The sequence below is a fragment of the Montipora capricornis genome, chromosome 8 (genome assembly GCF_036669925.1).
Source record: "Montipora capricornis isolate CH-2021 chromosome 8, ASM3666992v2, whole genome shotgun sequence".
NCBI lineage: Eukaryota > Metazoa > Cnidaria > Anthozoa > Scleractinia > Acroporidae > Montipora > Montipora capricornis.
Window position 1 is genome coordinate 38442521 of NC_090890.1, and position 15000 is coordinate 38457520.

The 15000-nt window shown below is 41.6% G+C and overlaps 1 protein-coding gene across 1 annotated transcript in view; it reads right to left on the reverse strand.

Annotated features, from left to right (window-relative positions):
- LOC138014226 (glutamine amidotransferase-like class 1 domain-containing protein 1) overlaps nucleotides 1–15000 on the reverse strand; it is a 15917-nt gene that overhangs the window by 848 nt on the left and 69 nt on the right. The window contains exons 2-7 of the mRNA XM_068861251.1: nucleotides 14821–14897; nucleotides 12675–12780; nucleotides 10871–10978; nucleotides 9267–9364; nucleotides 5933–6026; nucleotides 562–673 (exon numbers count right to left, since the gene is read on the reverse strand). Of these exons, the coding sequence (XP_068717352.1) occupies nucleotides 562–673; nucleotides 5933–6026; nucleotides 9267–9364; nucleotides 10871–10978; nucleotides 12675–12780; nucleotides 14821–14897 (595 nt within the window). The remainder of the gene's footprint in view (nucleotides 1–561; nucleotides 674–5932; nucleotides 6027–9266; nucleotides 9365–10870; nucleotides 10979–12674; nucleotides 12781–14820; nucleotides 14898–15000) is intronic.

Consider the following 15000-nt stretch of genomic DNA (forward strand, 5'->3'; position numbering starts at 1 on the left):
CAGAGAAATGTAAATACCAGAGAAATTACAATAATAATAGCTGCAATAATTAAGACAGTCACTATGACAATAGTAATTCAAAATTAATTAAAACCGAAAATTTTAAATTAACATGTTTGACCTGTGCGGCTTAATTTTAAATTACTATTGTGACAGTCATAGTCTTAATTATTGAAGCTATTATTATTATTGTAATTTCTCTAGTATTAATTTTATATTTCACTGGAATTTACTGTTCATTTCACACTGAAGATGGCAGAGGCAATTGCCAAAACATGTCTGTAAAACTCAGGAGTGTCATGTTTTTTTAAAAATTAATTTCATCACTGCTTTTATCCAGACCTTTTTAAAATTTATTTTCTCTTGGGACTTATAATGGTCCCAAAAGAAACTGAAAACAATGCTTGTGCAAAATTTTGGAAGAACAAACAAAGAGTATTTTGGTATTTTAACAATTTGCTAATTCCTGTACTGTTAAATGGTGCATATGGCTAAATTTACAGTAACAGGCTAAAAGGGGTTAAGTGTTTGATGTCAATAATTAATGATCTTTAAGCTAACCTTGCATTACACAAGAGAATGAGGTTCTGCACGGCTGACAGCGTTGAGGTGTCATTTTGCCCGGTAATGAGGTGCCTGTCAATGATTACATGCATTCCATCTGGTTCAGTTGCTGGAAAATAAAAAAAAAACTTTGGAGCAGCTATTTGAGTTAGTAGTGTTCTTGTCCTTCACAAGTATACAAGGTGGGAGCTGAACCACTCGGGTACGGCAGCTGCTTTGTACCCCTTTCAGTTTTCAGTTTTCCATTTCTCCACTCCCAGCAAAAAGAAAGGTAGGGGATATTGGCAAACAGGTTATAAGGTTAAAAGACAGAGCACTACTAGGCATGCCAGTTGAATAAGTTGCAAAGACTTACTTAATACAGCAGCAAGGTTAATTTATATGGCACCTAAATTTTGTCATATCACACCTATTTTAGTGGAATTACATTGGTTGCCTGTTTGATGGCGTATTGATTATAAGATACTATTAATCACATTTAAGGCTATAAATGGCTTAGCTCCACTGCATCTGTCTGATCTAGTAAGTATTAAGTCTTCTACATATTCATTTAGATCGAATGATAGTAAAATTCTTAGTGTACCACCAGTTAAGGGAAAGAAAACATGCTGGCTGCACCTAAGTTACCCAGAGACTTGCGTTTAGTTAACAATATAAGTAGTTTTAAGAAACAACTTAAGACACATCTGTTCAAATTAGCCTATAGTCTAATAATAATAATTATTATTATTATTATTGTGCAGCAATAGGCCACTTTCGAAAATACCACAATACTCTTTGCCCCTCTAAATTTTGCGTAAGCATTGTTTTTGGAAACACAAAATTTGGAGGGACAAACAAAGAGTATTATGGTATTTTCGAAAGTGGTCTATTGTTACATTGTGCAGTGCAACTGCCCAACGAGTACTGCAGTCCCAACACAGCAAAGCATCTTCAAGCACTCCAAGAGGAGGAGGAAAAGGTCCGCCAGGTGCTGGAGAACCTGCACAAGAGGACAGGTGAGCATATGAAACAGCCATGACATGCCATGTGTGCCAAAAGTCCTTGGATGGAGAAAAAGCCCTCGACCATTGCCATATTTCTACAGTCTGAGGTACTGGCCACAAAGCCTCCAACCAAGACTACAAGCATTCCAGTTGTATTCCATACCTTGCAGGACTCCGACTCTCACTTGCTCCTGCAGGAGATGTCAAAACTAGAAGGCAAAATATTTTGTATTCCCAACAACACAGTAGTACACTAAATTCTCTTGTTCCCTTGGCAGGCTCCGGTTTGTGGACAGCGGCCTTGCTCGACAAGGTTGTGGCAGCAAACAAGCCTGAGGCCTTCTCAATCTCCACCCTATACAAAGCCGACGAACAGCGAAGCCAACTCCTGCTGCGAAAAAGGCATCTATCCCTACAAATACATGGACTCTTATGAGCGCCATGCAGAGCCCAAGCTCCCACCAAAGGAGCCCTTCTATTCCAAGCTCTCCTACGAATACACCTCCAAGGAGGACTACACCAGAAAGGTGTGGGAAGTCTTTGGCTGCAAACCCTTGGGGATTACCACAACCTCTACCAACAAATGCATGTGCTCCTCTTCACCATGTCTTCAAGACCTCTCCTCAAAAACCAGCATTTCTAAATTCCACTTCAATTGGATTGAGGGCCATATTGAGTTATATGTTAGCCTTGTTAAATAAAGTTGCTATTATAATAGACCTTTAGGAAAATGTGCTTGCACCAGTACAAGCTGGACCCCACGCACTACTACACCAGCCCTGGCCTTTTATGGGATGCATTGCTTTGAGAAACCGGGGTGGAGCTCCAGTTGATGATGGACTACGTCCAGCAACTCTTTGTCAAGAAACTACTGTGTAGGGGAATTTCCATGGTCTCAAGGCTGTTTGCCAACTGAAGGCAAACAGTCCCTTTGTCGAGGGCTACGACTCAAACAAGCCCAAGACCTACATCGTTCCACTTTGATTGGATTGAGGGCCATATTGAAAACTACTGGGCCACCAGTAAATAATTATGTTAGCCTCGTTAAATAAAGCTGTTATTATAATACACCTTTAGCAATATGTGCTTGCACCAGTACAAACCAGACCACGTGCACTACTACACCAGCCCCGGACTTTTATGGGATGGATTGCTTCAAGAAACCGGGGTGGAGCTCCGGCTGATGGTGCACTACGACCAGCAACTCTTTGTCAAGAAAGGACTGTGCAGGGGAATTTCCATGGTGTCAAGGATGTTTGCAAAGGCAAACAGTCCCTTGGTCGAGGGCTACGACTCAAACAAGCCCAAGACCTACATCCTCCACTTGGACGCCAACAACCTAAAAAGTACATCATTGAGCAATGTCCCACTCCCTACCAACGGGTGGGTTTAGCTGGGTAGAGGACTGCTACGAGTTCAAAAAATCATTGCAAATCATCTAGCAGACAGCCCAGAGGTCTATATAATAGAAGTGGACTTGGAATACCCTGTAGAGCTCCACAAAGTATACGACAGCTATCCACTGGCACCAGAGTGCTTGGTGGTTTAAAGAGAGTGGATGTCAGAGTGCCATTCCTGCCTCCTCAGCGAAGGGGTGGTACCTGGCAAGGTCGAAAAGCTGGTCCCCAATCTCTGGGACAAGGCTCGATACATGCTCCACTACCACAATTTTCAGCTCTATGTGGCCCAGGGCATGCAACTCCGAAAAATTGTTCGAGGGCTCCACTTCCGGCAAAGCCCCTGGATGGGGCCCTATACCGAACTGTGGCCCCAAAAGAGGTTGCATGCCACCCTTCCCCCTTGAGAAATTCCAAAAAGGCAGAAGACATACGACATCGGCCTTCGAAAGGAGTTGGACCCCCTTGAAGACCTAGAGTACTGGAGCCACTCTTACAAGCCCAGAGTGGCTGACATCTTGCTTCCATCCTCTCTCCTGCGTGGAGTCCAGGAGCTTGTGTACAAATTGGGGGATTGGCCAAAGCCCTCCACTCACTTTCTCCATGCCTCTCTGGTCACATGGCTCTTGGAGGGGAGGGACTGCAACGACTTTCTCAAGCTCTCCCTGAGCAAAAAGGCAGGTAAAGTACAACAAAACCTAGCGAGAAAGTGCTTGCAACCCAATAGGAGAAAGGGTTGTCCAAGGGTATCCAAGCCATGGAGAAATGAAAAGTCAAACCTGTGGATGGAAAACAGCAAACATGCAATGTGTGGACGAGAATGCACAGCAGAGTACTGCTAGCTCCACACACGCTGCAGCCAGGCATGCCCTGCCACTGCTGTGGGACATGCACAGGTTCAGCGATGGACTTTGGAAGGGTTGCGGAACAGGACTGTTGGAAGAAGGCTGTGTAGCAAAGAAGTTTTCCAAGGTTTTGGCAGAACTGGAAAGCACATACTAGAACCTAGCTGCCTCCATTGCTGTTTGAAAGAGCAACATGCTGGTAGTGTTCTGGAGCTGTTTTGCGGATGGCATCTTGCTCCAAGGCCTGCTTTTTGCGGCAAACGATGTGCGAGTGCAGGGTGCAAACAAGTGGAATGCCTTGCTTTTTCTTCAGTTGGGACTTGGGTCTCCATCGAGCCTGTTTGTTTGCTCCAAGCTTTGCTTGCTGGCAGGCACTAGTCTACTTGGTGCTGCTGCACTCACCAAGTACCTGCAAAGTATCTGCACAAGAAGTTGTGAGTACCTGGACAGGTACCTGCACAGTCGTGACAAATTCCTGCAAGTTTCTGCACAACAACACAACACTAACAAAGAAGTACCTGGACAGGCTGCACAACACCACGAAAGAAGTGGAGCAACAAAACAATATTTCACTTTGCACTGGTGCACACATGTGGAAAAGTACGCTGCAAAGGCAAGAATTGTCTGATGAGGAAATCCAAGAAATGACTCCCTTGTGTGGAAAGGAAAACGCTGCCTGCATTTGAAAGCAGTTTTGAATTGGCACCTCGAGGTTGTACACGATTTGGAAAGAGCCCACAGAGGTGCCCAAAGAGGCTTCCGCAGAGTCAACCCCTAGGCAGTACAAAGTCATCCACATGACTTCCCCACAAATGCAATCGCTCGTCGATTCATCCACGGAGCCCTCCAAGGTGCACAAAAAAGTTGATGTGCTTCTTGAGGCAAAACAGGGCCAGGACGAGGAGGAGGCAGGTCTAGCTCAAGCCACCGAGGAATGGTTCCAGGGCTCTGTCATGGAAACCGAAGGAGTAGTTGCAGCTGAGCTTGGCGGCATTGTGCTAGTTGTTTGGGCCAGCCAACAAAAGGCGGAAAGGGACTGTCTTTGCCCCCATTCCTTTTTCGTTTATGATCAGTGACATACAGGCAGTAAATCCATCTAGTAATCTTTTGGTTAAATATGCAGACGACATCTCCTTAAGTATACAGTTTGGAGCTAAATTCAGTGAAGTAGATAGCGAAGATTGAGGAAAATCTGTAATGGAATGGGCGAAAGATAATCGCATGAGTTTAAACCTAGGGAAAACAACAAAAGATCAACCTGCCCCTTTATATTAAGCGCAAGTCTAATTTAAAACTCTTAGGAGTTATTTTTTGAGGATAATCTAACCAACTGGGATGCACATTTTGATCATATGTTATCCAAAGGTACAGTAGTTCTCGTTTTCACATTTTGCGTGTCTGCAAATACTATCATGGGTTTTCGGTGTACTAGCTAGATCTTTTTAAGTCGTTAATTCTTTCAATTTTTACTTATGCTCTTGAGGTTTAGGGTGGTGCTTTCTATAACTGTTACAAATATCTTAGCCGTATTGATAATTTTTTTAATAGAACTTTTAAATAAGGATATACTAAAGAATGTTATTCTGTTTTGAATATTTTATCTGAAAGGGTCGCCAGCTTTGGGAGAAAATTAAGTCTCCTGACAATCCACTTCATCACCTCTTACCGCCAACTAGGGATAGAGTTTTAAGAAATAGGGCTCACTCTTTCATCATACCAATAATAAGGACTAACTTCATTAAATCAAATAATTAGTTAATTTTAGAAATTTGTAAACTGATCACATCTGTTGTTCAGAGATGTTTTTTCATGTGTACAATAAAAATAATTATTTATCTTTTGGTTTTGGAATTTTTTTGTTGTTGTTGTACCTCTTTCTTCCATACATTTCCCAAATAACCCTGCAGGTAATATTGTGTTGATCGTCTTGGTAGTGTGCTCTCATCTCTTCATTCGAAAAAAATAATTTGCTTAATAATAATAATAATAATAATAATAATACAATCAAAAGAAAAAGCAATCCAATACCAGTTTGGGAAAATCTTCGCCACTCTTTTTTTCATGAAATCAGCTTCTTCATTTCCACCTTTTCACACGGATCTTCTAAAAATACCAAGTTCTACCACACTACGTCACTTACCACTGTACGTGCCCCCATTATCCTTGATCCAGTCCTCAATGATTAGGGGAAGACTTGAAAAATCAGGTGAACGAGCTGACTCAAAAACTGACGGCTGATAAGGCAATAAAGAAATGAAGGATTTACAATTATGATTATTTGTCTGATCTACTGTCACACCCTCTCATCATAAATCAGAATCTGCCCTAATCAAAGTGAAAATTATTTATGAAAATGCTCACCACTTGTGGCAAGCTGCATATATGCACATGCAGACTTAACTTGATTGAAAGAACCTTTCTCAGGATGTGAGCTGTTCCTAAAAGGGTAACTTTTCAAGGATTTTATATATGCGCCTTTACTGAACATGGGGTTTTCTCAACATACAATGTAATTTACTTTCCAACCCCTTTTCATTACACCCAGTGCACCAATAACTACAATGTACATGTTCAATGTTGATGTCTTCATTTCCATCTGGGTCAAACATGCATGGCATTGTTGGCTTCTTCAATGCCCGAGTCAGTAAGGACCTGGAAAGGGTTTGGGAGGGTTAGGTCATCCAATACACAGAGGTGTGCGTATGTATAACTGTTCCTATAATATTGAGTACAGATATTAAGAACATAAAAGAGCACTATACGTACTTTGAATTTGAGATTGAACTAGATGCAATTTGTAAGCCACTGTTAACCAAGCAAGCAATTAACTCAGCAAATTTTGTAATTGGAGCATTTTCTTAACTCTGCCTGGAGACTACACTGTAATTGTCTACTGCCGGTCCTAAGCAGGGATAAAGGAGGAAGGTTGGGAGTGGGGTTAGCACCTTCACCCTGGAAAACAAATTCAGCTACAAAAGCATCGACAACAAGAAACCAAAGCAGTCCCCTGGGCGGGGAAGGGTCTCCTTTGAGAAGGACAACAACAAGAGTAGCCATGTGGAACATCTGGACAATGTTTGAGGCAGGAAGAACCCACCAGGTAGCAAGAGAGATGAGGAACTACAACATCAGAGTTCTTGGATTGAATGAGACTAGGTGGCTACAGACAGCACAGCTGAGACTTTCATCTGGAGAGCAGCTGCTACACTCCGGTCACACAGAGGGAGTAGCCCTAATGCTGGTACCGGAGGCACAGCGCGCTCTCATTGCCTGGGAACCTGTCAACTCCCGCACCATCACAGCCAAGTTCACCACCAAGAGGAAAGACGTCAGGCTGAACATCATTCAGTGCTATATTCCCACCAATGATGCGGAAGAGGAGAAGAAAGACGACTTCTATCAGCAACTCGAGAGAGAGAGATCAACAAAGGAGGAGCAAAAGACATGACCATCCTCATGGGAGAGTTTAACGCCAAGATGGGCTCGGACAACACTGGCTAGGAGGACTCCATGGGGACTCGCGGACTAGGCCAGATGAATGAGAATGGTGAGCGTTTTACGGACCTGTGCGCCGTCAACCAGCTGATGATTGGAGGAAGCATCTTCCCACATAAGCACATCCACACTTGGAGATCGCTGGACCATGTTACCGAGAACCAGATTGACCACATCTGCATCAGCCACAAGTCCAGGAGATCATGGAGAGACGTGCCCGCAATGAGACGTGCAGACGTGTCATCAGACCACCATCTTCTCCTAAAAGCAGTGAGACTCCGACTGAAGAGATTCACCAACACCAACAACACACAGACAAAGTACAATGTCGAACTGCTCAGGAACAAAGACACGCAGGCAGCATTCAAGACCAACCTTTCCAACAGATACCAGCAGCTACAAGACCTGATAGACCCAAGACTGCCATCAAGACACACTGGGAAAACCCCAAGAAGATCTGGCATGACACATGTGAGGAAGCCCTTGGCAACAAGAAGACCGAGCACAAGGATTGGATCTCTGCCGACACCATCCGCAAGCTTGAGTCAAGGAAAGCGAAGAAGACCACACTCAACACAAGCCGAACGAGAGCAGCGTAGACTACAGCCCAGGCCGAGTATACAGCAGCAGACAAAGAGGTGAAGAGGAGCATCAAGAAGGACAAGAGAGACTACATCAACAACCTTGCCAGCCAAGCCAATACAGCAGCCGGACAGGGAAACCTAATGGACCTGTACCTGATGACTAAGAAGCTGTCAGGCAAATTTCAACAGACAGACAAGCCAGTGAGAGACAAGAACAAACCCACTGATGACAACAGAGAACCAGCTGAAGCGGTGGGCGGGACACTTCAGGCAGCTAGTAAAGCGCCCCGCCCCCGACATGTCACCAGACATCCCACCTGCCGAGGAAGAACTACCCATCAACTGCGACAAGGCCCCCGAAGCTGAGATCAGAAAGGCTATCAATGCACTCAAGAACAGGAAGGCAACAGGGCCAGACGAGGTACCAGCAGAAGCCATCAAAGCAGACATGAAGACAGCAGTCGACATGTTGCACAGCCTCTTCAGCAAGATCTGGGAAGAAGAGGAGGTACTGGCCCGGTGGATGGAAGCCATCATTATCATCCTGCCAAAGAAAGGGGACCCCAGGAACTGCAGCAACTATCGAGGGATCATACTCCTGTCCGTGCCAGGCAAGGTTCTCACTGTCAGAGTTCTACTGGGGAGGATGAAATCTAGGCAGTCAACCAGTGGTCAAGCAGATTCTGTGAAGGAAGTGGGGCTGGGTTGGACACACCCTTAGGCCGCCAGCGTCCAGCACTACACACAAAGCACTGACCTGGAACCCACAGGGAAAGTGGAAGAGAGGTCGGCCTCACAACAGCTGGAGACGAGACACTGAGGCAGTTATGAAACAGAAGGGAACCAACTCGACAGGACTGGTCAGAGTAGCCCAGAACAGAGTGTGATGGCCTATGCTTCACCAGGAACGATGGGCTTGATAGATTGACGGAGAATTTTCTTGCTTTTTATTAAAGCCAATTCTTTGGGAGGATGTATTAGACATGGTACATTTATCAGGGAGGGGGGGCATCTAATACAAACTTCACAGTTCACGAGGGGCATTTATTAGTAAGATCATTGTACGGTAACTGAAAAAGTTCCTGTCATGTGGCACTCACACACCAGTATCAATAACTTGACACTTCTGTGTTGGCTGATGTCTGTTAGTGTAAAGTGGTAATTTATTGCTTTACAGTATTGTTGCTTACATTTCAACAAAAATGTTGTCAAGGTCCATTTTACAACAGGTGTTGTTGTTGTTACTGTTATTATTGTTATCAACAGTTAAGGGAAGCACGGCAAGCTGGATACCAGACTAAACCATATACAAATTTATTCTAATTAATTATGTTAAAAAGTATTGAATATAAAAAGGAAATTTAGTGAAAAATACATGTCTGACATTGTATGTACCCCAGTCACACTGTAACTTTTGAAACTCCAGGATTGTGATCCCTCTCTCTTTGCTGAACAAAGACCAGCAATACCATGTCCAATCGCACAGATGGGCTCTGATAAGGGAAATATACAATTTGAGTTGCATTCAGTAGGATGTACACCATATGACAAAGGGAATAAAATTATTTTTAAGGATATTAAATGCAATGATACTGTTTTGGTATGAAAGCTCTTACTGCAAGCTAGGAAGGCTCACTATTTGCGAAGCCCTTATATTACCATGATCATGGAAGTTGCAGTAATTAATGTTCTCTGTCAAATGAAGTGGGAATCGGACATGGCCAATTCACCGCAGTAGGCTTCAATGGATCACCAAAATGAGTGACAGCAAGCTTGGCCTGTAACTCTCCTGAGGCCAACTTGGTGACTTCAGATGGCAAGGTCAGCGACAGCACTACTAGTGATGATGACAATGATAACAAGTGTAGAAAATGATGTGAATGCAGAAGTGGTGAGCTTTTTATTCAATCTTCGATAATTATTTACATGTAGGTCAATGCTCGTGCATATATGCAAAAATCTCCCTCATTCTGCAAGTTAGCTCATTTTTTGTGGAGCCCCTAAATGGTTGTGACAGTTGAGGTCCACTCCCCCCCCCCCCCCCCAACCCAGGCTTAAGTAAAGGCATCACAAAAAGCATTGTCTTCAACATCCAATCTTAGCGCAGACAGGAAAAAATAGAGACTTTCAAAAAATGATATCAGGGCAGGAGACTTGAGGCACTTGATCATTGCCAAGCATTCGGTGCTGACCTGTACGTGAAAATTATAGCAGAAAACTATTGTGGATTAAAAATTGTTTGCTTAGTTTCCACCAAGATGAAAATGGAGAATTTAAATAAAACACATTAAGGTAATTCCCTTGAAATTGTTCTACTATCAAACTGTTTTGGAAATTTGGCATAATTAACATTCATGATATGAACATTAAAAAAATGCAATAAAAAAATGGGGTCACCGTGCTTGTTTATGCGTCAGCAGGCTCGTAAAATGGGGTATTTTTACTGTTTTCGCATTAAAAATTCGAATCACCTTCATATAGAATTAAGTCTTGGTTAGTCTCAAATTTTATTTTGAAAATAAAGCTTCTTTTATTTACATAAGAGTAATGCTTCATTTACGCCGACTTTGATTCCCTGGTTGTGGGAATAGTGCACTTTTTGGGACAGTTCCGGGGTTAGCTTGAAGTCCTTGCCTTGGGTAAAATACACCCAGTACGGAACTGTTTTCCAAAAAAAATTCATGTTCTACTATCAAACTTTTTTCGTCTTCAAATATGTTCTTTATTAGACTGTTCCTAGCAAATACCTGAAAAAAAAGTCGGGGGTCACCATGCTCGTTTGTCGGGTTTAGTTTGAGCGAAATCTCTTACGTTTTGTATGCGCACGTGCTCATGTGCGCGCGCTAATGACACGAAAATCGTGCGCAGTAGGGATGCGCAATGCAATACTAAGGAATTACCTTAATTACTGTGGTGGGGCTTATTGATACGTTTTATTGCAAAACACATCAGATCTGCAGATCTGCAAATGTACACTGTACAAAGCAAAGTAAACTTACTTTTTTCATGGATAAATGCATTGAGTACTTTAGCAAGCTCATTGTTTTGAGCAAGGTCATGAAGTGCTCCAGGAGAACTTGGAATCAGTATTGCACCAAACCTGGAAGCTGAAGAAAAATGTGTGAGTTCTAGAAAGGATTTTAAATGATAATGAACCAGCAGAAAGTCTGAATGAGCTGGCACTGGAAGGTACTTTTTTTTTTTTGTTTGTGGAAAAATTAGGTCTAAAAGAATTGAAGTAAGAGGAAATTTTTCTTATTGTCCCTATCAGAGCATACAGTCATGTACAAACAATCTCAATCAGGTAATTAACTGTACTTAAAAAAATTTAACAACTTTAGATTCAATTATTTTGATTTTGATTGTCACCTTTCAGCTTCCATAATTTACTTGATCATTAATAATTATGTTTCAAATCTCCTCTATTAATCAACATGGCAGCACAAAATCTTTCCTACTCTAACAACTCTGATCTATGCATGTACATCATTCAAGTAAGTAAGATGCACGCCAATTTTGATAAGCTTGACAAAATGCAAAGTGTCCCCTAAACTCTTCTCTGAGTTCAAGGTCCATACTGTAAAATTGCGGACCAAGTATTTTCCAGTTATGGTGCGGGCCATAAATCAATGGAAAAAACGAGGATCCGTATTTTTACAGTACAGCCCAAGAAAACGAGATTAGTACTTAAGCTAATTATTTATTATAATATCTCTAACATAATCAGGCACGTGGGAAAGGTAACTAGTTGCAGTCAAGAAGAAGGTTTAACTACCACAACGAATGCCGCATGCATTAACATCTGAAAAATGCAAAATGCTGCTGCTAGGCTGATTTGTTCAATTCCGCGCTTTAGCCACGTAGCCCCTGTTTTATACTCTCTACATTGGTTACCAGTTCAATTCAGAATTGATTTTAAGATTTTAATAATAACTTTCAAGGCCATACATGGTCATGCACCTGAGTATATATGTAATCTTATTCATATTAAGAATCCTTCCACTTATAGTCTCCGGTCTAATTCTGAACTTTTGTTAGCCCCTCCGTCCACGAAAACTAAGAAAACACTCGGTGACAGGGCTTTCACTGCTGCTGCGCCATCACTTTGGAACAAACTGCCGAGTGAAATACGGGAGGAGGAAAATTTTGAACGTTTTAAATCTAAATTAAAGACATTTTTATTTACAGCAGCTTACACTATAAAAAGCTCGTGATATTTATAGATATATATATATTTTTTTTTTTAGTCTTTTTATTATATCCAGAATTGTAAATAACTATTTTTTAACTTTTTTTAACTTGTTTTTTAATCTCCGTTTTCACATTTTTTTTCCTTTGTAAGGCGCATTTGATTATATTCACATGTTAATTTGCACCTAAGAAATATTAAATATTATTATTATTATTAAAAACTAATAAAATTAATCGTGGCTTTTTGAGATGGTAGCTAGGCTAAGCATGATTCAAACAGTTTTACAAGTTTATGGAACATAAGTGGCATAAAAACCTACTAGATAGAAAACGTTTTATCAATTGAAAATTTCAAGTTTTGTGGGACGTACTCCAGAAATTGAGAATATAATTGACCCTGCTAAATCGACCAATCATAGGGTGTGTACTGTCTGAGGGATATAATGAAAACATGTACATTACCCTTAAAGCTACATGTAACCCAGCTTAGACCTAAACGGCACTTCGTGTGGAAAATCAAAGTTAGTCGTGTACATTGAATGGCATGACTTTCTCAACCTACATGTAACTAGCAGTATCGTACTTCTGAACATTAAATACAAATAATTGTACCATCAACATCCTCAAGTTTTCCTGGAACTGAGAATGGCTTGGCTCTGAATTCATTTAACCACTTCCTGCTATTTTCATCAGACTTTACAAAATCTATTTGCTGTCCCTGCAAATAGAAATCACAGATTAATTGAAATCACTGCCTCCACGTCATGTAACCTACAATCAAAATAATGTGTTTAATTGCCAGACCTGCCAACTTCTGATAATTTAAAAGGAAAATCTGGATTAGACTATTTATGGTCACCAATTCTCCTCCAAATCCTCAAGCAATCCAAGGTGCTGCCATCTTTGTTTGTAATAGCAAGAGCCAGGGATGGACATTCTTACTCACCTATCCTACCTTACTCCCTGCCCAGTCGTTGGAGTTGCCCCCCTCCCTACCTCAGCCTCAGCTTGACCGTAACAAACAAAGATGACAACAGTTGCAGGGGTGTGTGCTTTCAACAATCCAACAGGAAAATAGGAGACAAAGAACAGTCTTATCTCAGTGGACTTATTTGTGAAAAAATCTGGAATTTCTAGATATGAGTAGAACAGGTTTCTTTGTTTCTTTGTTTTCTTTCTTTAAGTTTCTTTCAACCCCAATCCAGGATTTCAAGTTATACCAGCCCGCAGGGGTGGAAGGCGAGTGCCCCCAAAATTGATCCAGTGTCTCCTAGCCACCTTCCTCACTCCTTCCTCTCCTCCTCCTTGGATTAGTTCGGACTCATACCTTGAGGAGCAGAGCTGCATACAATCAGACAGCTTTGTTGGCCAGTCATTAGACTGTGAGCAATCTCTTTCTTTTCCTAGTGTTCAATGGGAATAAAAAAATGCATGCAGGAAGTGACAAAAGTGAGCAGCGAAGCCACAAGACACAAGAAGCACATGCTTTTTTCCGCTGTCTCACCCCATTCCCTTCTCGTTTCTTTCCCTAATTTGCATAATTTTAACTTTTCCTGTCATACAAAGATTTTAGGAACAAAAAACAGACTACTAGTAGTCTTGCCAGCCATATTGAATGGTGTTTTTTGTCCCAGATTCAGATAGAGTGGCAATGTTCTAAGCATGCGTTCATTTCAACTGCAATTTTGTCCTTCTTAGCTATGCTCTCAATGTCTTCATTTATCCACTGGTGGGGTACTCTGAAGTTGCTCTGGGCTACATTATAGACTGAATAACCTGAACCACTTAGCCACTAATAGTTAAGCAACAGAGGCGGAGTTGGGAGAACAGTTATGCATCTTGGCTTTGCATAATTGTCAAGGTAATTAGGATAGTATGTGTCGAGAATCAAGAAATTGCTTAAATGTGAATATACAATGTTGAGTTAGGAGAATTATTGACAGTTATGCAAACCCTTGACTGCGTGTCTGGTTCACAAAACTGTCTCAAATTATCCCAACTCCCTCTCATGTTTAGATGAGGCTATGTAAACGTGGAAAAAGTCCTCCATTGCTTAAAATGCCTCATTCCTCAAATGATGGTGCTTTTAGAAAACAATAGTAGTGGGGTATTCTGAATTTGTTCCAATAGTCTGATCTAATCTAAGGAGAAGGAGAGGAAGGAGTAATGAATGCCTGTCAACTAGCAGTGCTGGGAGCATGCTCAGCCTAGTAAAATAGACCATTTTACAGATATGGAAGCCATTTTGAAATCCATTGTATCCATTGTATCCATTGTATGTTATTCTAAGGGGGCAAATGCATACTAATTTGCTCGCTTTGAATCTCATTATAGCTATTTGAAACAATGGATTTCAAAATGACTGCCATACCACTTAGGGTGTTCAGCCTCATGACAAAAGGTCCACAGTGGGAGCTGTAACGTTACCTTTTTATAGGGTATGGAGCCAAAAATTATGACAGGAGACATTTGACAGTTAACTAATTTTTAATTTTGTCAAATTAAAACCCATGATTTGGTACCTCTTAGGGGTGAGAAGAATCTCATACCACACACACACAGGATCTTGGTACCTCTTAGGGGTTCTTTTCAATATTTCCGACGAGCACACCCCCCCCCCCCCCCCCCCCCCCCGTCCCAATGCAGAGAAATGTTCCGGCCAGGGTCATCCCACTATGATCAATTCCTTACTAATTCCTAATTAATATTTCAAGGAAGGCTCTTAATAATTTATGGTACATGTAATCCAAATAAGTACCTGAGGTGTTGCAATCTGTACATTGAAGACTGAATGTGTGAGTGTAAAAGCGTGAATGAACGATTGAGCCGAGACACCTAAACATCATGGAATGAAACAAAAAATATTGATTCAGTTCGAGAAAGTTTGACCTTCTAAACCTCACACCTTGAGGTTTGAGGTTTGGATTGGTTGCACTCA